This window comes from Heterocephalus glaber, unplaced genomic scaffold (genome assembly GCF_053883595.1).
Source record: "Heterocephalus glaber isolate CG9 unplaced genomic scaffold, H.glaber_assembly_v1.0 deba00001504, whole genome shotgun sequence".
NCBI classification, from domain to species: domain Eukaryota; kingdom Metazoa; phylum Chordata; class Mammalia; order Rodentia; family Bathyergidae; genus Heterocephalus; species Heterocephalus glaber.
In genome coordinates, this window is record NW_028258324.1 from 2,629,965 (window position 1) to 2,656,370 (window position 26,406).

The 26,406-nt window shown below is 57.7% G+C and overlaps 1 protein-coding gene across 7 annotated transcripts in view; it reads right to left on the bottom strand.

Annotated features, from left to right (window-relative positions):
- Col7a1 (collagen type VII alpha 1 chain) overlaps positions 1 to 23,375 on the bottom strand; it is a 30,511-nt gene extending 7,136 nt beyond the window's left edge. The window contains exons 1-93 of one of the 7 annotated variants that reach the window (XR_015441086.1): positions 23,085 to 23,375; positions 22,894 to 22,979; positions 22,295 to 22,475; positions 21,512 to 21,671; positions 21,332 to 21,425; positions 21,089 to 21,250; positions 20,812 to 20,972; positions 20,606 to 20,735; positions 20,390 to 20,506; positions 20,142 to 20,288; positions 19,941 to 20,057; positions 19,720 to 19,869; positions 19,505 to 19,642; positions 18,541 to 18,684; positions 18,324 to 18,449; positions 18,079 to 18,222; positions 17,419 to 17,538; positions 17,149 to 17,292; positions 16,686 to 16,811; positions 16,439 to 16,585; positions 16,124 to 16,246; positions 15,684 to 15,830; positions 15,324 to 15,458; positions 15,093 to 15,239; positions 14,879 to 15,015; positions 14,480 to 14,606; positions 14,248 to 14,394; positions 13,989 to 14,161; positions 13,851 to 13,886; positions 13,743 to 13,769; positions 13,608 to 13,652; positions 13,475 to 13,537; positions 12,987 to 13,058; positions 12,873 to 12,908; positions 12,685 to 12,720; positions 12,495 to 12,566; positions 12,318 to 12,395; positions 12,062 to 12,088; positions 11,929 to 11,982; positions 11,747 to 11,809; positions 11,597 to 11,656; positions 11,448 to 11,483; positions 11,208 to 11,252; positions 11,094 to 11,129; positions 10,714 to 10,758; positions 10,592 to 10,627; positions 10,449 to 10,484; positions 10,064 to 10,096; positions 9,858 to 9,911; positions 9,722 to 9,781; positions 9,595 to 9,630; positions 9,414 to 9,494; positions 9,281 to 9,316; positions 9,044 to 9,088; positions 8,752 to 8,823; positions 8,466 to 8,510; positions 8,216 to 8,242; positions 8,006 to 8,035; positions 7,681 to 7,761; positions 7,573 to 7,608; positions 7,461 to 7,496; positions 7,295 to 7,375; positions 7,022 to 7,057; positions 6,568 to 6,630; positions 6,439 to 6,483; positions 5,443 to 5,478; positions 5,336 to 5,371; positions 5,132 to 5,227; positions 4,993 to 5,028; positions 4,870 to 4,905; positions 4,718 to 4,765; positions 4,359 to 4,394; positions 4,113 to 4,235; positions 3,830 to 4,030; positions 3,699 to 3,734; positions 3,565 to 3,618; positions 3,338 to 3,406; positions 3,221 to 3,265; positions 3,044 to 3,106; positions 2,896 to 2,940; positions 2,517 to 2,552; positions 2,372 to 2,407; positions 2,180 to 2,224; positions 1,983 to 2,015; positions 1,842 to 1,904; positions 1,696 to 1,731; positions 1,536 to 1,616; positions 1,333 to 1,401; positions 1,160 to 1,195; positions 1,049 to 1,090; positions 833 to 877; positions 708 to 752; positions 82 to 117 (exon numbers count right to left, since the gene is read on the bottom strand). Coding sequence is in view for 6 of the 7 variants with exons in the window: in XM_021257219.2 (XP_021112878.1) it covers positions 82 to 117; positions 708 to 752; positions 833 to 877; positions 1,049 to 1,090; positions 1,160 to 1,195; positions 1,333 to 1,401; positions 1,536 to 1,616; positions 1,696 to 1,731; positions 1,842 to 1,904; positions 1,983 to 2,015; positions 2,180 to 2,224; positions 2,372 to 2,407; positions 2,517 to 2,552; positions 2,896 to 2,940; positions 3,044 to 3,106; positions 3,221 to 3,265; positions 3,338 to 3,406; positions 3,565 to 3,618; positions 3,699 to 3,734; positions 3,830 to 4,030; positions 4,113 to 4,235; positions 4,359 to 4,394; positions 4,718 to 4,765; positions 4,870 to 4,905; positions 4,993 to 5,028; positions 5,132 to 5,227; positions 5,336 to 5,371; positions 5,443 to 5,478; positions 6,439 to 6,483; positions 6,568 to 6,630; positions 7,022 to 7,057; positions 7,295 to 7,375; positions 7,461 to 7,496; positions 7,573 to 7,608; positions 7,681 to 7,761; positions 8,006 to 8,035; positions 8,216 to 8,242; positions 8,466 to 8,510; positions 8,752 to 8,823; positions 9,044 to 9,088; positions 9,281 to 9,316; positions 9,414 to 9,494; positions 9,595 to 9,630; positions 9,722 to 9,781; positions 9,858 to 9,911; positions 10,064 to 10,096; positions 10,449 to 10,484; positions 10,592 to 10,627; positions 10,714 to 10,758; positions 11,094 to 11,129; positions 11,208 to 11,252; positions 11,448 to 11,483; positions 11,597 to 11,656; positions 11,747 to 11,809; positions 11,929 to 11,982; positions 12,062 to 12,088; positions 12,318 to 12,395; positions 12,495 to 12,566; positions 12,685 to 12,720; positions 12,873 to 12,908; positions 12,987 to 13,058; positions 13,475 to 13,537; positions 13,608 to 13,652; positions 13,743 to 13,769; positions 13,851 to 13,886; positions 13,989 to 14,161; positions 14,248 to 14,394; positions 14,480 to 14,606; positions 14,879 to 15,015; positions 15,093 to 15,239; positions 15,324 to 15,458; positions 15,684 to 15,830; positions 16,124 to 16,246; positions 16,439 to 16,585; positions 16,686 to 16,811; positions 17,149 to 17,292; positions 17,419 to 17,538; positions 18,079 to 18,222; positions 18,324 to 18,449; positions 18,541 to 18,684; positions 19,505 to 19,642; positions 19,720 to 19,869; positions 19,941 to 20,057; positions 20,142 to 20,288; positions 20,390 to 20,506; positions 20,606 to 20,735; positions 20,812 to 20,972; positions 21,089 to 21,250; positions 21,332 to 21,425; positions 21,512 to 21,671; positions 22,295 to 22,475; positions 22,894 to 22,978 (7,092 nt within the window). In the remaining variant the exon portion in view is untranslated. Of the gene's footprint in view, positions 1 to 81; positions 118 to 707; positions 753 to 832; positions 878 to 1,048; positions 1,091 to 1,159; positions 1,196 to 1,332; positions 1,402 to 1,535; positions 1,617 to 1,695; positions 1,732 to 1,841; positions 1,905 to 1,982; positions 2,016 to 2,179; positions 2,225 to 2,371; positions 2,408 to 2,516; positions 2,553 to 2,895; positions 2,941 to 3,043; positions 3,107 to 3,220; positions 3,266 to 3,337; positions 3,407 to 3,564; positions 3,619 to 3,698; positions 3,735 to 3,829; positions 4,031 to 4,112; positions 4,236 to 4,358; positions 4,395 to 4,717; positions 4,766 to 4,869; positions 4,906 to 4,992; positions 5,029 to 5,131; positions 5,228 to 5,335; positions 5,372 to 5,442; positions 5,479 to 6,438; positions 6,484 to 6,567; positions 6,631 to 7,021; positions 7,058 to 7,294; positions 7,376 to 7,460; positions 7,497 to 7,572; positions 7,609 to 7,680; positions 7,762 to 8,005; positions 8,036 to 8,215; positions 8,243 to 8,465; positions 8,511 to 8,751; positions 8,824 to 9,043; positions 9,089 to 9,280; positions 9,317 to 9,413; positions 9,495 to 9,594; positions 9,631 to 9,721; positions 9,782 to 9,857; positions 9,912 to 10,063; positions 10,097 to 10,448; positions 10,485 to 10,591; positions 10,628 to 10,713; positions 10,759 to 11,093; positions 11,130 to 11,207; positions 11,253 to 11,447; positions 11,484 to 11,596; positions 11,657 to 11,746; positions 11,810 to 11,928; positions 11,983 to 12,061; positions 12,089 to 12,317; positions 12,396 to 12,494; positions 12,567 to 12,684; positions 12,721 to 12,872; positions 12,909 to 12,986; positions 13,059 to 13,474; positions 13,538 to 13,607; positions 13,653 to 13,742; positions 13,770 to 13,850; positions 13,887 to 13,988; positions 14,162 to 14,247; positions 14,395 to 14,479; positions 14,607 to 14,878; positions 15,016 to 15,092; positions 15,240 to 15,323; positions 15,459 to 15,683; positions 15,831 to 16,123; positions 16,247 to 16,438; positions 16,586 to 16,685; positions 16,812 to 17,148; positions 17,293 to 17,418; positions 17,539 to 18,078; positions 18,223 to 18,323; positions 18,450 to 18,540; positions 18,685 to 19,504; positions 19,643 to 19,719; positions 19,870 to 19,940; positions 20,058 to 20,141; positions 20,289 to 20,389; positions 20,507 to 20,605; positions 20,736 to 20,811; positions 20,973 to 21,088; positions 21,251 to 21,331; positions 21,426 to 21,511; positions 21,672 to 22,294; positions 22,476 to 22,893; positions 22,980 to 23,084 lie in introns of those variants that run through there. The other 6 variants (XM_021257265.2, XM_021257219.2, XM_004833954.3 and 3 more) reach the window with 6 other exon arrangements.
- Between the last annotated feature and the right edge of the window lie 3,031 nt (positions 23,376 to 26,406).

Genomic DNA, 26,406 nt, shown 5'->3' on the forward strand with positions numbered 1-26,406 from the left:
TTGAGGGAAAGAGGCGTTACATTAGGTTCAAAGAGTCTCCGGACCATGATCCCCAGCAGAGACCCTTCCACATAAACATACCTTGTGACCTTTGAGTCCAGGAACTCCTTTTTGACCCTTAAAAAAAAAAAAAAGTAAATAGCATTTGAGAAGGTAGGAATATGAACACTAAGCTTAGACTTGGCCATGAACCAATAGGAACTCAGACATGTGACCAAGGACAGGCTCATGGGAGCCCAGACGTGATTCTGGGCTTGTAAGGGCATAGGCTGAGGGAAGCTCAGATGTGACCACAGGTCCATGGGCAGCCAGCCATGATTACAGGCATGTGGAACTCATGCAGGACCACAGACAGGCAGGGCCACAGATGTGGAGCTCAGATGGGAATTCTGTCCTGTCCACACCCAGAGAGCTCAGATGTGACCACAGATGTCTATTTGCACAGATGGAAGCAAGAAGCCAGGAAATTATAAACACATGACCAAGGAGAGGCCTGAGAGAGCAGATAGAAACACATATGTTTGGGCTCAGATGCAGGGAAGAACAGGAAGATAGGCACACAGAAGCCACACTGGGATCCCAGGCCCTCAGAGGGTGGAAGTCAAGAGAATGTGAACCCCCCCATGTGGTCCAAAGCGCCCCAAGAATGACCTCCACAGTCACACTCCTCAAACTAAAGCATGGACCTGCCGAGACCCCAGACTCACATCTTCTCCAGGGTCTCCAGGCTCCCCTGTACGGCCAGCTTCACCCTGCACAGAAAGGACTGTGAGGAGCTCCGGCCTTACCGCTCTCTGCCCAACGCTCAGGCCAGGAGGCCAGTCCCACTCACCTTCTCTCCCCGCGGCCCTGGCAGTCCTCGGTCACCTTTAGGGCCCTGTAGTCAAAAGGGTCAGGAGGCAACAGAGATATCACACGGAGAGATGAGACTCCAGGAGGGTGGCATGAGGCCAGGGGTCAAATGTGGACATATTAAGGATGTTGGGGGTAATGAAGGTTGGTAAAGCATGAGCCAAAGGTCCCCTGCTGTTGGAGGTACTACACTCACCGGCTCACCCACCAGGTCTCCAGCAAGGTCTCCTGGGGCTCCCTGATGAGGGAGAGGGGTTGTTGGGATTCCTCTACCCTCATGCCTCCTCCCAGGCTCCCACTTATTTACCTTTTCTCCCTTTGTTCCAGGAGGCCCGATCACCACCTGTAAGGAATGCTGAGTGAGGGCCTGGCCACTCCTCCCTGCTCCCACCCTGCCAACTCGGGTGAGATTTGGAAACTAAGGTTTGGGATAAAGCAGAGGAGCTGGTGGAGCAGGTGGAGGTCAGCATCAAAGGTCACCTGTCCAGGAGGTCCCATGGGTCCAGCTTCTCCTTTAGGTCCGACAAGGCCCGGCAGACCTGGTGGCCCCTGCAGCAGAGCAGCATGAGGAGGTCAGAGCCTCCACCCTATCCTGTCCCTGCCACCCCACTCCTCCTATCCAGGCATACACCTGCCACAGGACCGCACAAAAGGCCTGCCCGGGCTCCCCCCACAACACGTACTGGCACACCAGGGCCTCCTCTGTCTCCATCCTTCCCATTGGTACCATCACGACCCGGGGCTCCAGGCTTCCCAGTTTCCCCCTGAAAGGGAAGAGCTCAGTCAGGACTTGCTAGACGTCCCTTGGCCCCTGGAGCCCAGCCCCTAACCTCCAGGACTCACCACTTGTCCAGGCAGCCCTGGCGCCCCCTGTGGACCCTGAGGAGGAACAGATATGAGAGTGACACAGGGAAAGGAGACAGGACACAGGAGACCATGGAGCCCTGGGGTAGAGTCGCAGTGCCTCTGCCGCAGCCACAGTGACTTACCACAAGGCCTGAAGGGCCAGGGGGGCCAGGAAGTCCCATGGGTCCTGCAGGTCCAGGCAGACCCTGGAGAAAGAATATGTTCAGAGGAGTGCCCATCCTGCCATCTCCCTTTGAACCTCCACTGTGACCTGGGCCACTCACCCGTCCTGGGGGTCCAGTCTCTCCAGGCTCCCCCTGCAAAGGACTCAGAAACCTCAGGAGCTGAGCCCATGTAGAGGGGCTCCTGGTGCTCAGCCCCATTGCAGGCAATGACCTCCCAAGAGGTTGGCAGACATTGCTCTGGGTATAAACAGGGCTCATCCCCTCCTCCATCCACATACCCCACAGGTCTAACTCACCTTCAGGCCAGAAGGTCCCTGGGGTCCCACAGGGCCAGTGAGACCCTAGAGAAGAGTGTCAAAGCAGGGACAGGGGTCAGCATAGTCTGTGTGGACTCAGATTCACAGAAATGTGTCCCAGCTCATCAGCAGTGACCGATGCCTATCCTATCCCTCCATACCACCACCAGGCAGTGTTCCCCTGTCACTTACCGGAGCACCAGGTGGTCCAGGGTCTCCATGGCCACCCTGTTAGGGAGAGTCTGATGAAGGGTGCCAGCCCCACCCCACCAGGAAGTGAGGCAGTCCTGCTCATAGGAGTTGGACCCAGGGTGGGAGCAGAAGTGAGGGTACTCACCACTGGGCCAGGGGCTCCCCTGGGACCCTGTAAACCCTGCACAGGGAAGGAGCTGATGAGTCTCAGTCTGGGCCTCACTCAAGCTGTTCTCACCTTCTGGTGCCCACGTCCACACCCCACCCCCAGGTCCCGATCACCATGTACCAAGGGCTGCCCCTCAGGACTAGCACACATGGGCCCATGCATACATGCACACACAGACACCACAAACAGTGCGCCTCTACAGGCATCATGCACCTGAGCCCATGCGCCTGTGCTCAAAGGCACGGCCCCTACTTTCTAGGAACACACGTGTGCACATACACACACACACACACACACACACACACCATGCAGCAGAGGCCCCAGAACTGGGCTGGCTCTTCTTGCTGCCACTCACCGGCTTCCCCTCAGGCCCAGCCACACCACGTTCTCCCAGCAGACCCTGGAAAGAATAAGTCTAAGGCCACACTGCCCCAGCCCCGCATGTAGGACAAACGTGAGTTCCACATTCCTGCACATATGAGGCCTCTGGGCCAAGGACTCACCGGGCTGCCATCAAGACCCCTCTGTCCAGGCTCTCCTCGGTCTCCTTTGACGCCTGGCACACCCTGCAAGCAGTCATTCTGAGTCTCCAATCCCTGCCCTATGCTCATGGACATACATTCACCACCCCTGCTGTGTTCCATACAGGAGGGGGATCATGGTGGGGTGGGAGGCCTCACCCTGTCTCCTTTCAGGCCTTGGTCACCATCTTTGCCTGGCTCACCCTGTAGGGGCAAGATGTCCAGTCAGGCCTGGATCTCACGCCAGGGGGAGCCCCTGGGCTAATCTACACTGACCTTAGCACCCTTGAATCCAGGGGGTCCTTGTTCTCTAGCAAGTCCAGGACCTGGCTCGTCGATGGCCACCTACAAGCACAAGGCCATGGGGGAGAGGTGAGTCTGTTATGGAGACACGAAGGGGTCATCCTAGTCCACAGGATCCCAGAAGGCTGTGGGTCAGAGACAACACAGGTACCCTCTGGGTCATCCGTCACAGTAGGCCTCTGTAGGGCTGGGGTGATCACCTTGGGACCAGGAGGGCCGGGAGGCCCAGGGAGGCCAGGAAAGCCATCTCTGCCCTGTAGAAAAGAAGAAAAGGGTGTGGCTGCACCAGCACAGCCTCCAAGCAGCCCCGTTTTATACAGCCCACTCAGCTCACCTGTTCTCCACGTTCTCCTTTCTCGCCACGCTCTCCCTGAAATGCAAACATCAGAGGGAGCGGGGATGTTCACAGGGCAGTCCAAGCCCTGACCCCATTTCCCAGGCCCACCCAGCCAGCCCCAGGCTCACCCTCTCTCCTGGCCTCCCTGCCTCTCCCACAGCCCCAGCCTGGCCTGGGAGTCCAGGAATGCCAGGCTTCCCAGGCTCCCCAGCAAGGCCAGGAGGTCCAGGGGGGCCCCTCTCCCCAAGGGCCAGACCAGGAGGCCCCTGGGGTCCAGGGTCTCCACGATCTCCCTTCAGCCCACGTTCTCCAGGAAAGCCGATGGGGCCCTAGGGAAGCAGAAGAGTGAATGCTGGTGGCTATGTGCCTGTGCCCTCCACTGGCCATGCCCACTTCACAGCCACCGCACACCTCTTTGCCTGGGGGACCCTGCTCGCCTGGGTCCCCCTTGGAGACTCGATGCCGGTCTGGCACAGGTAGCAGGCTGCCAGAACTTTCATCCCAGGTCTCCACGATCTCCCGTAGGACAGAGGCCTGAGGTATAGCAAGGAGTCACAGGGCAGGGACCATAACTGCCACACCCACCCTCTGGGCCCATAGGCACTACATCCCCTCATGGTTCCCTTACCTGTTCCTGCCCAGCCCTAAATGACCTACCTTGATGCCAGCAGTTTCCAGCACCTTCTCCACATTCTGGGGACAAAAGACTGGTCAAGGGCTACCCACTGAGGGGAAGCCCCTGATTCCTGGCCCACCTACCCCCAGGAAGAGCCTCCATACCCTCCTGCCCACACCTCTTTAGCCCTTTGTTGAGGACTGGTTGGAAGCCATCCCGGAGTCCCTCCCTGGCATGTCCCATTGTCCCAGTTCCCTTCAGTGTAGGCTACAGGAACCCCCGTGAGGCAGGGACTGAGCACAGCAGTCCCGAGGAGCCTCCTGGGAAGGAGAAGGTGGTAGAGAGGGGGTCCCCATGGGCATGCAAAAAAGTAGAAGGGCCAAGTCCTAGGCCAGCTCACCACCGCACTCCCAGGTTCTCCTCTGGGACCACGCTCTCCAGGGAGGCCCTAGAGAGATTAGGAGGCAGGATGCTAGGACCCAGCTTGAGGGGTATATATGCACATGTGGATGCTATGGCTACCTGGACAGGTAAAAAAGGTGGGGGTCTCACCTGCTGCCCTTTGGATCCAGTCTCACCACGGTCACCCTGAGAGCAAAGAATGATTAGGTGGAGAAAATGTCTCCCACCCTGGCCAGCCCCACGCTATATCCCCTACCCAGCACACGCACTAACCTTGGGACCCATGCTTCCTGGGACACCAGGAAAACCCTGAATTATGACAGAACACAGAGGAGTCACATAGGACCATGGCAGTCCAGGAGGGGACTCAGGAAACATCACAGCCAAGTCCCAAACTGCTCTGGACACTTACCTGGCCAGGAGGACCAACTTGTCCTGGAAGACCTGGAGGGCCCTGGAGTCCAGGGCTCCCAGGAGCTCCACGCTCACCCTTGGGGCCATCGTGACCCTGTAGAGGATGAAGCCAGTATCAGCCCTCAAACCCCAGAAAAGAGTGGCACCATGTCTCACAAAGTTGGGGTCAGGGGTCAGAGGATAAGGAAGATTCGACACTCACTTCTCTCCCTGGGGCACCTGACTCTCCCTTCTCCCCCTAAGGAAAAGAAGAGTTTTTCAGACATGGCCCAATCCAAGGCCAGAGCAGGCCCAGGGGAGGGGCTTTACCTTTCTTCCAGCTTCTCCAGGGTCACCAGGTTGTCCCTGGGAATAGAAGACTCATATTAGATTACACAGTCATCAGTGCTTGGCTTCAAGAAACTGTCTCAGCAGATTTCAGATGACTATGACCAAATGTCTATGCCTGATTCCATAGCTCTGCATATCTTAAGAGTGTGGTATGTGCCCAATTGAGTGAGCTGTTACCTGTCTGGGGGCATGCCTAGATGGGCCTGCTCACCTCTGCATGCCCCTGCATATGTCCTCTTGTCTCTGGCTTCTAGATGTAACTCCATGTCCAGGCATCTCTGGGCTGGTGAGTGCCCATGTGTCTGGAGGTGTGCATATCCATGTGTCAGCACGTGTGCCTTTGGTCTGTGTATTGTGGAAGGTGGCTCTGCATATCTGTCTGCATATCTTGACCCATGACTGCATATGGGCAAGGGCTTATACCTGTACACCCAGGTCTCTGGTGCCTTGAGAAGTGTGTGCTTTGGAATCTGTCTGCAGGTCCTGTATGCTTCAGTGTGTATGGGAATATGTACGTGGGTGACTGCTGATAAAAATGCATCTGTCAGCATGTCTCTAAGTGTGTCACATAGCATTGCCACAGACGTGTGTCTCATCATGTCTCAACATGGGTCCACGTGCAGTCCTGGATCTGTGTCTTAGCACACATCTCAGGGAAGTGTCTATGTGTCAACATGTGTTCCCTGAATGTCACTGAATGTGGCCACACGCCAGCATGTCTGTACTTCCCCACCTGTGCCTGTGGGTCTACGCCTGTGCTCATGGTTATCTTAGCATGGGTCAGCCCATCTAGGCCCAAGGTCACATCTGCTGTGTGTCTGCAAGGCTGCCTGTGTGCACACTTGGGATGTATTCACACGTGTGGGCTGAGTTTGCAGGTGTTAATGCATACGCTTCATGTGTTGTCTGCGCTAGGCCGTGTGTATGGCGGCATTTTTCACCAGGTCTCACCATGGCTGCCCTGGACTTACTCACATTTTTCCCATTCAGGCCAGGTGTGCCATCCTCGCCTGGCTTTCCCTGTGGGAATAGGTCATTAGTCAGGTGTCACCTCTCAGTGGAGGGTAGGAAGCAGGCAGAAGGCAGCATGAACCCTGGACTCACCAGTGCTCCAGGGGGCCCAGAGGGGCCAGGGGGACCATGCTCTCCTCGAAGGCCTGGAAGCCCCTGGAAAAAGTCTTTGCTAAGACTGAGAAGGCCCAGAGACATCTCTTGGGACATACCCCATACCCTCAAAGATCCTCCTCCATGGTAGAGACCCCCAGGATTGAGAGGTCCCATTAGGATCCCCTGAGGCTCAGACCCCAGGGGTTAGGGGGACCCCTACTGAGATGCCTAAGGGAAAACCTGTAGAACTTGGGGGGTCTCTTATGATCCCTAAGACAAAGAACTTTAGACAGAAGGACTCTACAAAAACCAGCCAGCCAGGGCCTGAGGCCCCTATCAAAATCAAAGCAGGACAAACTGTCCTGCTCTCACAGATGCTATGACCATGATGACTTGGCTGGAGTTTACAGGACCCCTCAGCCACCCTCTGCTCAGTGTTCTCCTCACTTACGTCTCTCCCTGGTTCCCCAGCTTTGCCAACAGCACCCTGAGGAAAGACTCAAAGTCAGGTTTATGGGGTCAGGGGCTCCACCACTGAGAGGGCACTAGTTCCTAATGACCCAAGACCAATGTGGCAGCAGCATGTCCCTCCCAGGCCAGGTTCTGGGAGCAGACAGACAGCATACCTGGCCCTGGAGCTCAAGACCAAGATGAGGCTGAAATCTCAAGCCCTCCTCTGAGGGCTACAGGAAGGGAGTGATAAGCAGTAACTACTACAACTCACAGGCTGCCCAGCGGGGCCAGGAGCTCCTGGTTTGCCATCCAGCCCGCTCCGGCCATCCAGCCCAGGGGGGCCCCGGTCACCCTGAGGAAAACAGAGCAGTAAGAGGCTTTGAAGGCTGAGCTGGGTTTAGGAGCCAAGCCCACATCCCAAAATTATAGCATCTCACCTTTTCTCCTGCTGGGCCTCGGACACCTGGGTCCCCCTGAAGGGAAGAGGGTCAGACAGGAGGTGAGGGCAAGATGGGGACTTAGGCTGAGGGGGCACAGGGCAGCACTCACCTGTGGGCCTGGGGGCCCTCGAAGCCCATCGGTGCCCTGAGGAAGAGGGAGGCAGAGTAAGAGCAAGTTTTCTCAGGCCCTCTTCCCCCACAGGGCCAACCAACTTACTCTCTCCCCAGAGGCTCCAGGCAGGCCAGGGTCACCCTTGGGTCCTCGAGGACCCTCCTGTCCACGCTCACCAGGCTCTCCCTGTGGCAGAGACAGGCTTGCTACAAAAACAACCCTCTGGGCTAGGGATTTAGCTCAGTGGTTCTACTGCCTGCCTCCCAAGTGCAGAGACCCGAGTTCGATTCCCGGTACCAAAAAAACAAAAACAAAAACAAAAAAACAACCCTCAAGCCATGAGGGATGCTTCAGGCAGGATCTATTGTGAAGGACATTGGGTCCTTCCTAGCCTGGAATTCATTATTCCACCTTCAGGTCCCAGTAGTACCTTCTCTCTGACTCCAAGTCCCGTGTCCGCCTGCGGGGGAACAACCAGAAGAAGAAAGCTTCAGCGATGGGGATGGGTTGGTGAGGGGAGATGGGTCAGTGAGGGGCTATAAGGATCACTGGAGGTGTGAGGGGCTACTGGCGTGGAAAGGGTGAAGGGATAGTGTGGTATCAACAGAGGCAGGTGAGGAGATGACAGTCCAACACTTACCAGTCGTCCAGCGGGTCCTGGGGGCCCCTAGGAAAGGAAATGATCATGGTCAACAGGAGCCCTAAGGTCCCAGGGCCTGGTCAGGTTAGCCTCAGCCTCAACTGTGCCCCCAAATTCCATGCAGCACCCCAATGCCAGCTCTCAGAAGGTAGGCCAGGCCTGGGATGGCCCCTTGTGCAGATGCTGACCAGCACTGACAGCAGCACTAGGGAAATCTCCTACCACCTGAGCCCAGGCCAGCCCCACTCACCGGCTCCCCACGGTCACCCTTAGGTCCTGACAGTCCAGGGCTTCCCTGCAGAAAGCGAGGAGTCAGGATCACTCAAGGCAGGGAGCAGTTTGGGTGCTCTTTAGAAGTACATGGGGATTCGTGGGGTCCTGGTGGCCTTTGAGGGTTGTGGTGAAAGGGTCACAGGAAGGGAGGATTGTGAGGGGAGCATGGCAGAGTTAGGGGGCAGGGGCAGGGGTGGGAATTAGATGGCTGGGGAGTTGAGGTTGGTTGAGCTCAGGAGAAAGGGACTGAGGTTGGGACTCACATTGCGGCCATCCTCTCCAGGGTCTCCCGGATCTCCTTTCTCACCCACAGGCCCCCGGGATCCAGGTACCCCCTGAGAAGAGCAGCTGGTCTGAGACAGACCCTCCTAGCATTCTGTAGCTTTCTCATGAGCACACAGACTGCCCTCTGTTTGCCCCCAAATCCATGCCAGAGTTTTCCATCAGCCCACGCCTCCCTTCAGGGTCTCCCTCCACCCCTCACTCCCTCCGCACTTCTGTCACCTCCATGCCTACAGCTTTCCCATCACCTCCCTTCTTCCTGCCCACACTTACCCGAGGGCCACGCTCACCCACTTTCCCAGGCAAACCTGGGTCACCCTGGTGATAGACAGAATAGTCACTTTGTGCAGGTGAGTTAGGTCTAACCCCCTAAGGGAATTCAGGCCAAGGGCCTGGGCACCAGCCGGACAGAGGCAGAGGACAGACTGGATGACCTGGTGGAGGCCCAGGCCATGGGGACCACAGTTCAGGGGAAAAGGATCAGAAACCACAGTAGGGGAGAAGTCTTACCGGGAGACCCTCGTCACCCTTCTCTCCAACTTCACCCTGTGAGACATGAGACTCAGCCCTGGTCCCAAGATCCCCCAGTGATGCTGGCCACACCCCCTACTCCCTCATCTTCCACGACTCCCCCAACTCTTACATCTCGTCCTCGGGGGCCAACAGGTCCAGGAGGGCCAGGTCGCCCTGGGTCTCCTTTTTCTCCAGGAGGCCCTGAGTTGCCCTTTGAGGGAGACAAGAATGAGGTGACACAGAATATATGTAGCTTTTGAGAGGAGGTAACCCCTGGAACCTTGAAGTCACCCAAGGTTACAGATACTCACTGGGGGTCCTGCTCTGCCAGTGAGGCCAATGGGACCCTAAAGGGGTTAAAAGGGGAATGGGACTTAGTCATGGCTCCCAGATACCACTTTTCCTCCTGTCTCGACCCTCATCCCCACATTTACTCACCCGATCTCCAGGGTCTCCCTTGGAGCCAGGATCTCCAGGAACAGCCAACCCAGGTAGGCCCTGTAGGTGGAAGGATCAGAAGCTGGGGGTGAAGCTTTCACAGGCCCAACCCCCTAAACACCTTCCCTTCACTCACTGGTTCCCCTTGGACTCCAGCAGCTCCTCTGGGCCCAGGGAGCCCCACATCTCCCTGAGGGTGACAAAAACCATCAGTGCTGGTGCCCAGCTCCAGGTACAACCACAAGGAAAAAATCACACTGCAATTCCTGTGATACTCAGGTAGGCCCAGCAACAGCCCTGAAGCCTTGACCTCACCCTGTAACAACCTCTCACCACTCGTACCTTCTCTCCTTTGGCTCCAGCACCAGCGGGTGTCTGAAAACAAACAGGACAGACCCAGCTTGGCCCCATCTGAGGGTCAGAGGACCAAGGCTTGACTGGGACAGCAGAGTTATAAAGCAGGAAGCCACAGAACTCAGCCCTGCTCAGAGGTCCCAGAGTCGCCACTGAGTTGGGGTTAGGGTTACAGGAGATGGGCTAACCCAAAGCCTGTGACTTAGTGGCGGTCATAGGGACAGAAGATCACAGCCAGGAGTCTGGAGCAGGTTACAGCATAGAGTCACAGAGCTCTGAGCCTACCCAGAGTCCCAGGGCTGTGGGGTCTCTGCCGAGAGCCGTGGTTTATAGGGCTCTGCTGGGCTCAGGGCCCCAACTTCCCTTCACTCACCACCACCACAGGGTCCCCAGGGCGACCAGGCTCTCCCTGTGGAAAGAGGACAGGGGCAGGAACAAGTTAGAGACCCACGTAGGAACCCCAGGTCCCAGCATCCCACTTGCCACATCCCTACTGCCAAGCAGTATGTCTCCCACCTTCTCTCCTCGGCGGCCAGCAGGTCCTGGGGGCCCCTGTATTCGGAGAAAGTGTGAGCCTAGGAGGCAAGGTGGGGAGGATACAAAAGCCCCACTCCTGGCCCTGCCAGTCACAGACTCACTTCAGGACCCCTGGCTCCAGGATGTCCAGCAAGCCCAGGCGGCCCCTGGGGAAGAGAAGAACAAGTGCCACTCCAAGGTGGCTGGGGGAACTGGGCAAATAGGGGGTAGGGATGGGGGAAGCTGGACAGAGGCAGTGAGGACTGGGATTTACAATGGCACCAGTCAGACTCAGCAGGAGGGCAGAGATCACATCAGTTCAGCAGGGTCAGACGGTGAAAGCTGGGTGCCTGGGTTGAGGACCGAAGCCTAATCAGCAGGATCGATCATATGAGGATGGGTGGAGGGGAAGGATCAGTGGGCATCAAAGGCAAAATGTTAGAGCCAGGAATGGACACAGCCCACTGGCAGCTGGCACTGGTGTGGAGGTCAGTGGGCTTACCTGGGGTCCCACTGGGCCAGGGAGTCCCCGTTCACCCTGACAAGACGGAAGAGGTCAGAGTGAAGTGTGGCCCCACATCCTCCTGGTCCCTGAGAGCCCCTGAACCCGACTTACTTTTGCTCCAGTCTCACCAGGGGACCCTGTCAGTCCCCGATCACCCTGAGGAGAGAGAGGATAGGAGAGAGGCCTTAGCCAGTGAACCCCAAACAGGTGTCTCAAATTCCAGCTGCACTCATCTGAAACCACAGCCTCTGACCCGGGCAAACCTTTATCTCCTCATCTGCCAGCCTCCTCTAATATCATGGGAATTCCAGAATATCACCCCTCATATCTGATCCCCCAACTGGCACTCACTTTGGGGCCAGTGATTCCAGGAGGTCCCCGAAGACCCTGGAAGGGATGAATTGGAGAGTTCAGAGGCATATGGATAAGGTGAGGTTGACGGTTGAGGGTGGGGGCTGGAACTATGCCCACCACATTCAGAACCCTGGCCTCTAACTTACCGGCTCACCCGGGGGACCAGGTCGTCCTGGGAGGCCCGGAGCTCCATCTTCGCAGTCACCCTGAAGGAAAAGGTGGGAAGATCCAGGGGATGTCTGCCCCACCCCAGCACCCTACTCTAGAACTGGGACACCAAGAAGTGAGTGTCCTACCTTTTCCCCTTTCTCTCCAGAGGGGCCAACTGGGCCTGGGGGTCCAGGGTTTCCAGGAAGACCCTAGAAGAAAGGGAGGGAACATGAGAGCTAGGAGCTATGAAGCCCAGCACCCTAATGCTACCCCAGTAGACCCCTCCGACCCTACCCATCCCCCTGAGCAGTTTCCCTTGGTTCCTCACCGGCAACCCAGGCTCCCCAGAGGCAGTGCCACCAATACCTGGTCCAGGAGGACCCTGGAAGAGAACAGAAGGTCAGGGCATGGCCAGGGCAATCACTCCAAGTCACCCCCTGCATTTCTTGTCCCTCACTTACCCGTTCCCCACGATCACCTTTGTCACCCTGGAAGACAGAGAGTGATCCCATGACCCTGGACATACCCCCTGCCCCAAGATGCATGATGGATGAGGCTCATGGGGTCAAATTGGATTGTAAGGATTCCAGGGGAACTGAGGAGGCAGGAAAGGGGTCAGGGTCTAAAGAGCAGAGTAGGGGCTGTGCGGGTCCCAGTGGGGTCACCAGGTCTCTGAGTCATATGGAGGTTGAGACCCATATGGGATTATGCTGTTACCTTCACAGTTGTGCCAGGAAGCCCTGGGGGACCACGGGGTCCTGGGTCGCCCAAAGGGCCACGAGGTCCAGGAGGACCCTGATGGAGGAGACAAAGTATAAGGTACAACCCCCTTGATCTCACGCCTCCATTGGTGTCCCAGCAGACATCACCTGCCCCATATACCCTGGCACTTACCGAAGGTCCAGGGTCCCCTTTTCTCCCAGGAAGCCCTGGTCGCCAGTCTCCAGTGACGTGCCCAGGCTCCCCCTGCAGGGGCAGAGAGCGACATTACAGGCTTCAGGGCGAGAGATCCCAAGGTGCCCCAGCAGTCCTCACCACACCTCAGGCCCTGCCTAGGGTCTGGCCCCATTTCCCCTTCACCTACCGGCTCCCCCTTCGGGCCTCGAGGCCCTCGCTCTCCCTGAGGACAAAGCAGAGCAGAGGGAGGCACTCAGGATCAGGTGAGTCTCAGAGTAGGCTCCCACAGACCCACACCATCCTGCCCTGGGCTCCCCACATTGTAGAAAAAACCCTGGGAAGATATTAGGATGGTGAAGAAGGGAAAGTACCCACCAGTTCCCCAGGAGGGCCAGGCAATCCTGGGGAGCCCTGTAAATGGAGGACAGAGTCAGAAGCATCCCACCCACTCAAGCAAATGTCCCACCATGACTCACAAGGCTTGCTCACCTTCAGACCAGGGGTTCCAGGAGTTCCAGGGTGGCCAGGGAGGCCTGGAGGCCCATCCACTCCAGGGAAGCCCTAAGGAGGCAAAGAGGTCAGAGCAGGAAAGGAACCTCACCCCAGTGATCTGATTGTCTGATAGAGCCCACCCCATCAACCAGGAGCTCCCATCCCAGGCCCATGTGTTGTCAGATAGAGCAGTGGGGTAAAGTGGCCCCTCCAAGCTGAATGGATCTCAATTCCAGGCACACAGCAGTGGTGACAGAGGGCCCTCCTGCCCCTGGGACCTAGAGCTGCCACCCATGCTCTCCAAGAGATCTCCTGGGCCTTGTGGCATCTCCACTTCAGAGCCTCCCCCAGGTCTCTGGTATGGCTTATAATCTCTGCCCAGGCTTCTAGGAATACCCTATGGTTCTGGCTCTGCTTCCTCCTCCTAAATCCTGGGAGCACTAGATGGATCACCCCAGGCAAAGCATGATGGTCTTCTCACTTACCCTCTCTCCCTTTGCAACAGTATTTCCAGGGGGGCCCTGGGGGCCAGGAGTACCAGTCCTACCCTGAGAGAGCAGAGCAGGTAAGGAAGCAGTAAGCCAGTCAGGGTAGGGCCAGGCACAGGAAGGCACTCACCGGGAGGCCAGGGGCACCAGGGGGCCCAGCTCGTCCTTCCAGGCCCTGGGAAGGAGATCTATGAGTATCATGCTTCCAACAACTGCCTTGCCCTATTGATACCAGTCCACTCTGCACCCCCACAGGACCACTCACCGTCACTCCAGGCTCCCCCTTCTGGCCCTAAGGAAAGACAGGTCCAGTGAGGGTGCAGCGGCTAGGCAGGGTAACCTTGCCCATGCACCCTATGCTCCAGACACTCACCTTTGGACAATGGATGGAGCAAGGTCCCGGCTGGGGCTGTGGACACAAGGTCTCTTTGAGGCTAGGAACAGTGCAGCTAGGAACCCCCAGGTTCCCTCTTCTCCACACTACTTAGCCCCCCAGAGGCTGCTTCCAAACCTGAGTGGCCATGGCTGTCTGACACAGGGCCACTGCCAGGTCACTGACTGCCCAGTCCAGGCTCAGGCCATCGTCCACAGCAAAGAAATTCTGGAGAGGGTCTGTGCCCGGCACCAAGTGACGAAGCTGCTCTGCATCAGCTCCAGCCAAGCCCACCATTATCACCTTGAGCCCTAAGGAGGGGTCAGTAGTCTGCATGACAACCCCACCTGGCCCACTCCTACTCCCAGGCCCCAGCCCCATTGGCCCTACTCCTCACCATCAGCCTGGGCCTCTCGGATAGGGCTGGATATGTCACCTCTCAGTGGCTCATCCACCAGCAGAACCATCACCCCTGGCACTTGCTGACGGCGCCCAGGAGCATGAGGTCCCAAGAGCTGTCTATGAGCTACAATCACAGCCGCACCTGAGAAGAAGGACATGTCATGTCCCTGGGATACCAAGCTCCTCATGGGGAAGCCCCCTGAGTCCACACCCACTGCAGTTCTCACCCAGATTGTTTCCACTTGGGTCCACATAGGAGATGCTACGGATCTTCTGCAAGATGATGCTAAGGTCATGGGAACTATTCAGTGGGAACAGTTGAGAGGGCCGGTGACTGTATGACAGCAGGCCAACCTGGGGTGGGGGAAACACAGAGCACTGGGGGCATGACAGCAGGGACCAGGGTGCATAGGGGCTGGAGAAAGAGAGAAATGGTGGAAGTTGTAACTAAACCAGAACTGTTTATCAGGGGTCAGCAATGATGATAGGAGAGGCAAGATGATCTACAGCTTGGAGGAGAGCTGGGAGAATGCCTGACCTATGGTGGGGTCGAGACAAGGGCTGGTATAGCACCTGGGGTGTGGAGGGGTAAGGGGAGGTAGGGTCTGGCTGCCCCTAGGCCAAACCTGGGCGGCCTGCGGCCCAAGAAGCCCAAGTGCAGACACCAGGCGCTCCAGGACCCGCCTCATAGCCTCTGCACGGTGAGCATTATCTTGCGTGGTGTGCAGCAGGAAGACCACATCCACCAGGCCATGAGGACACACTGCAGGAAGTAGCCAAGTTACTCCTGGTCAGTCCATCCATCCACTGCCTAGGCTTCTCCCACTGAGCCCTCCGTACCTGGGCTCTGTGTGATAGAGGCCTCAGGACTCCGAACACCCTCCTGGACAGGTGTCAGAGAGAAGACATAGGAGACCCCTGGCTGTAGCCCAGTCACCCTCTGGGAGCTCAAGATCCCTGGAAGTGTCTGTGGGGCCCCAGGCACATCTGTGGAGAACAGGATTTGGTTAAACAAGAGGCCCTACACAGAGTCCCAGTTGCCAGCCCACCCCAACCCTGGCTCCTCCTCACCCTGGCTAGTGCCTCTGAGTGGCCACCAGGACAGGATGTAGTTGGATGCCCCAGATACTGGAGTCCAGGCCAGAGTTACTGAGTCAATTGAGGTGTCTACCACACGTAGTTCAGTGCTTGGAACATGAGGAGACTCTGAAAGAGGAATCAAAGATCAGGCATCAGAGGCCATGTCCTGAGAAGCCAGAGGAGGGAGAGCTGAGATCCTAGGGTGGGTTCATCATGTGAGATCACGCTGGGACCACCTCAGAGTCACAGAATTGGGGGGTCAGGATTCACTTGAGTCTGGGGTGCAGGAAATCAGGGTGGGTCATCAGCGGGGGAAGAGTACTTTGAGGCAGGTGGGACAACTGCACTCACCAGTGTATGCAGTGACCTCCTGGGGCGGCCCTTCCCCAGCTGGCCCCAGGACACTCAGCCACACGTGGTACCGTGTGCCTGGCTCCAGCCCATCCAGGTGGTAGCTGCTAGACTCAGGTCCCAGGACCTGGGACTGTTCCTGACCACCTAGGGCAAGATGAGGGTGAGGGCCAGAAGCAGGTGGGAAGACACTACTGCAGCCTTGATGGGTTGCGCACCTCACCGATCCCCGCTGCCCTCACTGACTGCCACCTGGGTCCCTTCCTGACTGATCTCCCTCATTCTAGGTGACTAACCACTGCCCCTTCCCATCCATTCTCCATGACCTCAGTGACGCCACAACCACCTACTGTCTGAGTTCCCAGGATAAGGCTGGGCTGACCCTGCCCACCCTCCCCCACCCTCCCCCACCCTGAACCTTCCACTAGGACACTGCTCACTTTCAGATCGCCAGCGCAGCCTGAAGCCACGTGCTCCAGACACCGGTTCCCAGTGCAGCCTCATCGAATGCTCCCCACGCTGCACCACACGAAGGGTCTCCAGGGTGCTGGGAGCCGCAGGTGCTGGAGAGAGCACGGGAATCTGCGGCCCACATGACCCCACACATGCACCTCCCTGGCCACCCCTTCTGACCATCCCAGACTTCCTCCTTTCTCTTCCCAGACCTTGCCCCACAAGCTCACCCTCAATTCTTGGTCCCTTTTCCAAAATCCTGCCCAATCCCTCCCTACCCATCTGAGCCCCATTTAGCCTACGTGTAGTGACGACAATGGAGACAGGCATGCCCTCTCGGTCCCCAACTAGAGCAGTCACTCCCACTGAGTAGCTGATTCCACCTTCCAGACCCCGTATCTCTGCAGAGTCAGTATTCCCTGGGAGTATCTGGTGTCTGGTAGGGCCACCTGGCCAGGCAATCAAAGTGTCAGCTTTCAGGGGTGGGGTGGCTCACCAGAGGGGCAGCCCCCAGCCAAGAAGGGCAAGGGTACAGTCAGGGAGCCAGACCTTCACTCCGGCCCCAAGCCAGTCTGTAGGCTGTAGCTCCAGGGACTCCAACCCAGGTCACCCGCAAAACATCACTGGAAGCATTGAGGATCTGCAGCTTTGACACACTGCCCACCGGCTCAGGGGCTAAGGACAGAGGGGAGATGAGGGGCCGGGGGCAACTGGGTATCTGGCAGAGAAGAGGGTGGCAGTGCAGGCATGGTTAGTGCAGGGAACTTGTGAAGGTTAGGTGCGGTTCGTGCAGACAGCTTGAGAAGAAGGAGGTCAGTGTTTCAGAGTGGGCAGTGTGGGGCAGCCATGAGGTCACCTGGGTGGAAACTCAGCCAATAGGGGGTGATTCACCAAGGCATGGTGCTCACTGAGCAGTAAAGAACTGGGCAACTGGAGGAGTCAGGAATACACAGTGGGGCATGCAGGGGTCAGCCAAGGAGGTGTGGCTAGCAGCTGGCCAGGATCCACTCACCAGTCCTCACAACCACAGAGGCAGGAGCTCCCTGAACACCAGATGCATGGGCCCTCACATTCACAGTGTATTCAGTGTCTGGCTCCAGCCCTTCTAGGTCAGCCACCGTGGCCTCCCCAGCAACCAACTGGGATTTCTCTGGAACTGGGAGCAGGGATAGATACAGCTCCAAGACTAGCCAGACTCTGCCCCTCAATGTCTTACCCAGACCCCAAGAAACTCCAGCCCCCATTCCAACCAGACCTGTCCCTTCCAGACCCCTGGTCCCACCATGTTCTGAGTGCCAGGAAACTCTGTATCCTGTGGCGCCAGGAACCCTGGTCCAAGCAATGGTGACAGAAGAGCTCCCAGCCTGAGTCACATGGACTGCCCTCACAGGGCCCAGAGGGTCTGAGGAGAGAGGCCATGAGGCCATGAGGCCATGAGGAGTCTGACGGGATCAGAGCAGGGTCCAAGGAGAAGGTGGTAGTGTCATCTGACAGCAGAAGCCTATGGGTGTCTGCTCTGAGAGCAGACAGGAAGAAGTGGGGGTTCTGACAGAAGGGATAGTGGAAATCTGTGTGGCTGGCAAGAGGAATCTGAGGTAACAGGTCTAAGAGGGAAGGGGGTGGTCTGATGAAAGCATGAGGAGGTAGTGAAGGTCTGGCAAAGAGAAAGTGTAAGTCTAAGAGGAGATCTGGGTTCGGAAAAAAGGGGGTTCTGAGGGATGAGTCGATGAAATCAGAGGGCAAAGACAATAGGGATCTTAAAGGAAAGGCAGGGAAGGGTGAAGAAGGAAGGCTAAAGGGGAGGCACTGGAGTCTGAAGAGGGAAGCAGGAGCCCTGAGGGGGAGGCAGTGGGGATGTGAAGGGGAGACAAGTTCTGGGGAGAAGGACTTGAGGGAGGGACATGGAGTCTGAGAGGACCAAGGGCAAGGGTCAGGCCCTGACCAGTTTGCGCTGTGATGATTCCAGGGGGGCCTTCTTCTCTCCCTCGAAGTGCCGACACAGCCACCTGGTAGGAGGTTCCAGGCTGCAGCCCCAGGATGTCTGTGGCAGCAGAGTCTGGAGGCAATGTCTGGCTGGACTCAGGACCTAGGGTCACAGGAAAATGGTGGCATGGCTCCTGTCTATCCCCTCAGTCCCCACACTTTGATTGCTTCCCTCAGCAATCCTCCCACACACCCTACACTGACCACTGCCTGTCCTCCAGCTAATCCGAAATCCACTGGCTCCGGGAACGGGGCTCCAGGTCACCCTTATTCTGGTTGCATCTGACAGCATGACTTGAAGTACTGGGACAGCAAGGGGAGCTTCTGATTCTAAGGGTTAAAGACAGACAGAAGCCAAGGATCAAGACCAGGGCAGGAGTGAGTCAAGCAGCTGTCCCCACAAGCCTCCTTCAGCGCTCACCTCGGCGGACAGTGAGGATGCTGGTGCCACCCTCCCGAGGGCCCATGCGAGCAGACACCCGCACAGTATAGCTAAGCCCTGCTCGGACGTCATCCAAGTCGAAGGCTGTCTGGCTCCCAGGAAGCACCAGGGTCCGCTCAACCCCTAAGACAGAAGGTGGCATTGGCAGGCAGGATCACCAGAGACAGGGATGTGGCATGATGGCAGCCAGTGGTGGACAGGGATACAGGCTAAGAGGTGACCTCAGGATGCTTGCAGTGTGGTGGGGGCCAGAGAGATGAGACAAAGATGAAAAAGATAAATGAGAGATGAGGACATGGGGTAAAAGGAGCCAGTGCTGAATGGGGACCCTGGATGACAAAGATCAGCAAACAGGAACATACAGGATGACAGGAGCAGTGGACGAGTGATTCGAGTCAACCAGGCATGGACAGACACTGATACACGATAACACAGAGGTCAGTGTGGGCTGACACAAGATGTGGAGATAGTGTCAACAGTGTTCACGGCTAGGGTAACAGAAGGGCAGGTGACAGAGTTTGTGGCTGTTGAGAAGGGAAGGCAAGAGCCATGCATAGAGCCAGGCATGGTGATGCACGCCTGTAATCCCAGAACTTGGGAGGCTAAGGCAGGAGGATCACCGCAAGTTGGAGGTCAGCTTGGGCTACATAGTGAGTTTAAGTCCAGCCTGAGCTACATAGCAAGACCCTGTCTCGAGAAAAAAAAAAAAAGCAATGGACAAAGAGTGGAGACAGAGCTAGGTGAAGCAACCAGCTGGGATAGGGGAGGGGACAGGCAGAGCCAGAGGCAGTTCTGGGTTCAGGGTCACCTTGGGAGGTGGATATGGACAAGGGCACAGGGAGGAGGAGGCTGTGGGGACCCATTGGAAAGAGATAGGCAGAGGGTGCACTCAGACCCCAGGGGCTGCAACTTCAGTGTTCGGGGAGTTCTCGGACCACCTCACCCTCACCCTGGGTGCTGCGCACAGTGACGCGGTACTCCGTGGCACTGGGGACTGGGCTCCAGGACACTCTCACTCGATGCCCGGGCAGTTCAGTTGCTTGCAGGTCCCTCACAGGGCCCGGGGGCTGCTCTGGCCCTGCTGGATGCCACAGCATGAGAGGCAGCCTGGGGCCACCCTACTTCCCCGAAGCTCAGCCCAGCCCCCAGATCCCTCACCAGTGGGAACGACCGTGGCAGGTGTGGCCACCTCTCGGCCCTCCAACAGAGTGTAGAGCGTAAGGCGGTACTCAGTGCCTGGCTGCAGCCCATCCAGCTGGTAGTGGGTCACGTCCACGGGCAGCAGCACCTTCTGCGGTGGCTCTAGGGCTGGAAAGTGACAGCATCAGGCCAGCTGAAGCCACACCCAGGTCCTCACCACAGCCCACCCCCCTACTGACCACTCTCACGGCGCCACTCTAGCCGGTAGCCATGGGCCTCAGGCACCAAGTTCCAGGAAAGGAGGATGGCTGTGGGGCTCAGGATGACAGGGCGCAAGGTCTGCTCAACAGAGGAGTCTGCCAGGGCACAGGGACGTGAGTGGCCTCTCCACCCTCCCTTGCCAGCCCACCCCAGCCTGAAGAAAGACCCAGGCTTCTCACCAGTGCGGGTGGTGAGGGAAGTGACAGGCCCTACGGTATGGCCAAACATGGCGCTCACAGTCACCTCATAGTCTGTGCCAGGCTCCAGCTCACGTAGCAACACTGACCCCTGCCCAGGGTCCAGCTCCTGCTGCTGTGTGGCACCCCCTGCAGGGAGGCACAGACGGTTCCAGGGGCCTTGCAGACTTGGGGCTCTACAGCCTTGTTGGCAGTGTGGGGATGCCTGTCAGCCCACACCTTCCACTTACCCCTGAGGGCACGCCATGTCACACGGTAGCCAGTGGCACCTAGCACACTCTGCCAAGCCACCAGGAGGCTATGGGCTGTGGTGTTTTGAATGGTCAACTCTGGCCCTGCCAGGGCAGCTGGGGGAAAGGCCCGCAGGGATTAGCAGTGGGGAGTGGGCAAGGGGCATGGGGCCAGGTGGGGAGGTGGAAGGGTCAGAGCTGGGCAAAGGCACTCACTGGTCCGAGCAGTCCCCCTCACAGCCTCCCCAATGCTGTTGGCGTAGAGAGCAACCACGGTCACCTGGTACTCAGTCAGCGGCCGGAGACCTCGAAGCCACAAGCTGGTCTCACCAGCTGGGACGTTCACCTGTCCGGGGTCACAGGCTACCTCATCTTGTCCAGCCCAGTACCGGCCACCCACCTCTCACTCCTGGCAGCTTTACCTCCTGCCGCTCGCTTGGCAGTGGCTGTCCCAGCCCTGTCAGAGGGGTGTAGTGGACCCTGTAGCCTGTCACTGAGCCACTTGCTGCTGTCCATTGTACTCTCAAGGACTGACTGCCCAGCTCAGACAGCACCAGATCCCGGGGGCCTGACAAGTCATCAGCTGCAGGCGGGGAGTCAGGTGATCAGGTAGGAGGGCGGGAGGGGGGTCAGGGGCACATGAGAGACCCAGCACTCCCAGCCTGGGGCTGGCAGGCACAGGGTAGGGTGGGAACTCACAAGGCAGGGTCACAGGCACGCCCCCAGCAGTTGTGCACACTCTCCGGGAAATGAGGGGCAGTAGTGTCCTCAGGATGCCAAAGTCGTTGACGAAGAAGGAGAAATCACTACTTGGCTGTGAAGCAACTCGATTCAACTCCTCAAAGTCAGCGTTCTTGATTCCTGAGGCCATACCCAATTAGGATTCTAGTGCCCACATGTCCTCCGAAGGGTCCTGCCCAGCTGACTCTCACCAGGACTCACCCACAACGAACAGCTTGACACCCTGCTCCTTCAGCCTCTGAGCAGCTGTGTCCACCAGGTCTTGGGACTTCCCGTCAGTGATCAGGATGCAGACCTGAGGCAGGGGCAGGAGCCACGTGAGGGCTGCCTCAGACACTTACCTTGGGGTCACCTTGGGAGCAGGATAGGGATAGGGATCACCTTGGGGATGCTGGGTCGGGACAGCTGAGGCAGGAAGACATGGTTGGACACATGGAGGAGTGCAGCCCCTGTGCGAGTATTGCCCTTCTTGTAGGTGAGCTCTCGGATGGCACGGATTACATCACCCCCAGAGCCAAATGCATCCAGGCCAAACTCCGTCCTGATGGGGCAAGCGTGGCACCAGGAAAAGGGTAAGAACCAGTTCCAGCCCTGGCCCCAAGAGGCCCTCTGGATGAGGCCTTTTGAGGGGTACCCACAGTTCTGTGTTTCCTGCCCTCACTGCTTGAAGCCCCCAAGTTCACAGATTCCCAGGGGCACCTTTGTGCACTACTGTGGCTGGGCCTAGCCTGTAGGGAGCCCTTGAGGTTCACAGCTTAGGGGGATGGGATGTCTAGTGAAATAATTGCTGGAAGAAGCTGTAGGAAGGTGAACCTTGGCCAGTCAGGGAGTGCTCCTGATGAATGGAGACAGAGAAGGGGTCAGGGAGCCAGAACAGAGATAGTCCAACTGGCTGGCACCAGGCATCTGGGGCTCCTGGGTGCCCCCTGGGCCTCCCATATCCACCCAGATCAAAACCAGAGCCTCCCTGTGTTGGGCAGTGCACTCTCTGGGCATGAGTGCCCTCTGGAGTGATTCCCTACCCCTGCCTCCGGGGAAGGTCCTGGCTAGGGACTCTCTGGACTCCTCAAATTATGTTTCTGGAAGGACTCGGCCCAAGAGTGTCTTGACTCTGCCCTGCATGGTGAACTCTACAGGTCCCCACCTCCAAAAGGCTACACTCACTGTGGGTCGTCACTGTACTGCACCGTGGCAAAGCGCACTCCCTGGGTGCTGGCTGCCCCTGAGAAAGGCAGCACCAGCCCCTCCAGGAATCCCTGCACTTCTCGGAAGTTGTTGCGGCCAATGGAGGAGGAGCCATCCAGTAGAAACACGATGTCAGCAGCATAAAGGCGCGTGCAGGTCACTGGAGCCCGAGGAAAGATCATGACCTTTTCTGGAAGTCCACCCACCCTCCTCCCGAATTGTGGACCCCTGGGGCTGGGCATGGGGTGGACAGCAAGTCCGGCAGGGTGGCCTGGGCCTGAGAGTCTTTGGAGGGAATCCCACCGGGCCCAAGGCAACTCTCCTACAAGAGTCAGGGCATTAGGGAGGGAGGGTTGTGCTCCGGTGTGGATCTGGGACTGAAGCCAGCCTCTGGGGACCAGCTGAGGGCAGCGTAAGGCAGGGGCTTAGCATGCAGATGGGGGCCTGGAGGCAACATGGGGAACCCAGCCCCAGACTGCAGAGGACTTGGGGAACCTGAGGAGCGTTGCGGGGGTCGTGGAAGTCAGGGTGTCAGAGATGAGGGCCACATGGAAGGATGGGTGACAGGACATGCGCACCTCTCTCCCCAGGTTGGGCCCACAGTCGGGGCACCCCCACCAAGATCCCAGCGCAGAGTGCAGCCACCAGGAGCCACGACCTCATCCTGAGAGACAGAAACGTTCAGCCAGGATCCCTGCCTCTGCCCCTTGCCCCCGTGGCTTTGGCAGGTTTGAGCCCAGCACTCCCCCAACCCGAATCTTGGCCTTGCCTGTGCGCCCCTCAGTCGGCTCCTGCTGCCTGCACCGCCGCCGCTGCAGTCCCGCCCAGCACTGCTCCAGAAGTCCCTGATCTCTGGGGAGGGGGCGGGGCGGCAGGCGGGAACCGGAGCGCCCGCCCTCACCCACCTCCCCAGAGGTTGCCGCCCCCACTCCTTCCCCAGAGGATCTGACGCACTTAGGTCAAAGCCCCTCTTGTGGCTTCTGGGAACCCCCAGGCTCTCGACAAGGAGATGCTGAGAGAGCTTCCGAACCAACCCATGTAGAGTCAAAGCATGACCGGAGAAATGACTGCTGTACACTGAAGTGTGGACAGGTTCCTTCAGACCAAAGGGGTAGCTGTGCCAAGGTAGGGGGAGGCTGCAGCTGGAGATGAGTCACCCCCAACCTAGTGGGGGTGCCCAGACAAGCCCTTAGGCTATGAATCCCGACTCACGCCACCCCTGTGAATCAGCCATCCCTCTGTCTGGTGGGCCTCCTAGCAGGGCCCCACCCCAACTTCCTTGACAGGCAGAGCAGCCCCCAGCAAATCAGGGGTTCTGGACCTATTTTAGGGACACCAAGGCTCTAATGGACTGGATCTAAGTAATATACCCCTCTCTGTGGAGGGGGCAGCCAGGAGGAGGAAAGAACCTGTGTCATGCTTATGCATATGTGTCCATCCCAATGCCCCCCTCCCCTCCCCCCACCATGCCTTGAACCAGTCCTAGGCAGATGCCATCCAGCTGTGTTTACAGGGAGGGGCCTGTCCAGATGTGAGGTTAAGACCACCCACAGTGACAGCTCATCTCTCAGGAACCCACCTCCTGCTGCCTATGCCCCCTCCCCAGGCCAGGATTCCTACCTACCTGTCCTCATTTTGGCCTGGAGTCCCCTCCTACAAGTTACCTCTTCTTGTAAACCCCTTCCACCCAACCCCCCACCAGGCCCAGAGGTCACCCTTGGCCCTATCGCCTTCTCTTACTGCCTCAGGGCATCTGTAGCTCACCCCTTTGTAACTGCCTCACTCTGCTCCCCTAGTCAGCCAGACTTCCTGCCCCTCTCCTCTGAGTGAACAGTATCCCATCCTAGTCCCCCAGTCCAGGGCCACTGTCTTGAGGGAGTTTCTGTATATGCATATCTCTTTATTAGGTGGGTGATGCCATGGCAGAGACACAACTCCAGAAAAGCAGGCCCCCATTTGGGTCCTGCCCTTTTGTTTTCTTGCCAGTCCTGGGTATTTCTGGGCATCGAGGAAGCAATTCTAGTCACTAGGCCCTTGCCCATTTGCCTGCCCTTACAGGCTACCTCCCCTGAGATTCAGGGGCTGAGTGGGGAGATGGGGACAGAACTTCAGTTATATTTGTCTCCCTGGACTCCTCCAGGCCTGAAGACTCTGGTGTGGCCAGACCTGAGGGCAGTGAGGAAACCCAATAGTGCCAACTTTCCTGTTGTCCGGGAAGGCTGGAGCTACCCCTTCTCCCTGACTTCCCCAAACTGCTGTGCTGGGACTCAGTGCTGTGACCTCATGGGGTCCAAGACCTATTTCCAAGGACAAGGTCTCCTCAGGTGTGTCCCAAGATCTCCCATCCCTGGAAAATGCACTCGAGGCCAAGGCAGTGGAAACCATCAGAGGCAGGCCCCACCTTTAGAGCCATCACCTCTTTCTACACAGCAAGGGTGGGTGAGAGCAGCCTGCAAGCAGACAGCACATATAGTATGGACACACGTGCACAGTAGGCCAGCCTGAGACGAGGCCAGCTGTGTGTGGGTGTTTGGGCAGAGCTCAGCAGAACCAAGGAGCCCTCAGAAAGGAAGGGCTGCTGTGAGGGGTCAAAGGATGCTGGGAGTTCTTGGGAAGGTAAAGCAAGGTTAGGGATGAATGCATGTCCGAAGGTTGCACGCACTGGGGCCCAGTGACTACCTGCAGCTCCTCCCATCAGGGTAGTGGGGGCTCCAAAGATAGACCTTCTCCCTCTTATACTTCCCTAGACATTCCCGTTCCTGTATCAGTCACCAGCTCTGCCAGATGACACCCAGCCCCTCACATTACAGGGTCCTGTGCACCTGCAAATTCCTCATCAGAACCACCGCTAAAGCTGTGCCCTCCAACCACTGCTCCCTCTGGCTCTCCCAGCACTGCTGAGATGCTATCCTGCTTGTACCTCCGAAGCCCATTAGGAAAGGCTGGACCACAGGCTGACTCACCAGGACTACCACAGAAATCCAGCCCCAGAGCCCCAGCACTAATAAACCTCAGCTCTGAGCAAGGCCCTTTCCTTCACAGTAACTCTGGTGGACCTCCCCAGCACGGCTCCAGGGCAAAGAGCAAATGCCTTGGTTCCCATGCAAGAGATCACTCTTAGTGCATCCAGCACACCTATGCCCTTGGAGTCAGGCACTGTCCTAGAAGAGAAATCCAGTCCCATCTTCCAGGACCTGGAACTGAGAGCAACATGCCTGGCACTCATTCCCCCTCCCTGGATGGCACATCTCTGCAGGGTTGGCCTGCCAGAATCCCACACTGTCCAATAGCTTTTCTACAACTGGTCTCATGGCAGGAAGTGATCCAGAGTGCTCAGTTCTGGGCTTCTGGTGATGGACAGATGTCTCCTAATTGACAACCTATGGCAGGAAGTGGATGAGGGAAAGGCACCTCAAAAGAGTGAGAGTAACTCCAGGTTTGTTTGGGCTCTTAGCCCAGGATGCTAGGGTTTCTGAAACCCCTTTCTCAATGATTGTTGTCCCAGGACCCTGCTCATGATTGCCAGCCAGCAAGTTCCTCAAAGGATTGGGCCCTTCCTTCCATTTCTCCCTTGGACTGCCCAGGAACCTGTGTTAAGGGAACGAGGCAGTGCAGAAAGAAGTGCCTACTTGACAACTCCCTAGGGGACCAGGCCCCCAAAGGGGTAGCAGGACAAGGCAGCTGAGGTTCTGGCTGCCTTAAGACGATGACAGGGAGGGGATCATGGGGCCAACAGCTCAGGACTTGCCTGGGACAGACCTAGTACAGCGAGGGGGGTCAGGCCTCCTCTGAGCTCAGGGCTATTCTTAGAACCTGAGTCAGTGGCAAAAGGAGGCAAAGGATTCTTGTCCTGCCTGTCCAGGCAACAGTTAGAAACCAAAGGAGAACAGTGCCCCAGGCTATTGTCTCCCGAAACCCAGAAAAAACATAGGCAAGAAGCTTCCTCAGAGATAGCCCCTGGCCCCTCTGGTCCATCAAAGCAGACCACCACACAAGGGTGACTATGAAGGCTTTCCATCTGAGTCCTCAGTTTCCAGGATGGGATCCCTGCCAGGACTCAAGTGGGGGGTGCAGTTCCCATGGCCACCCAC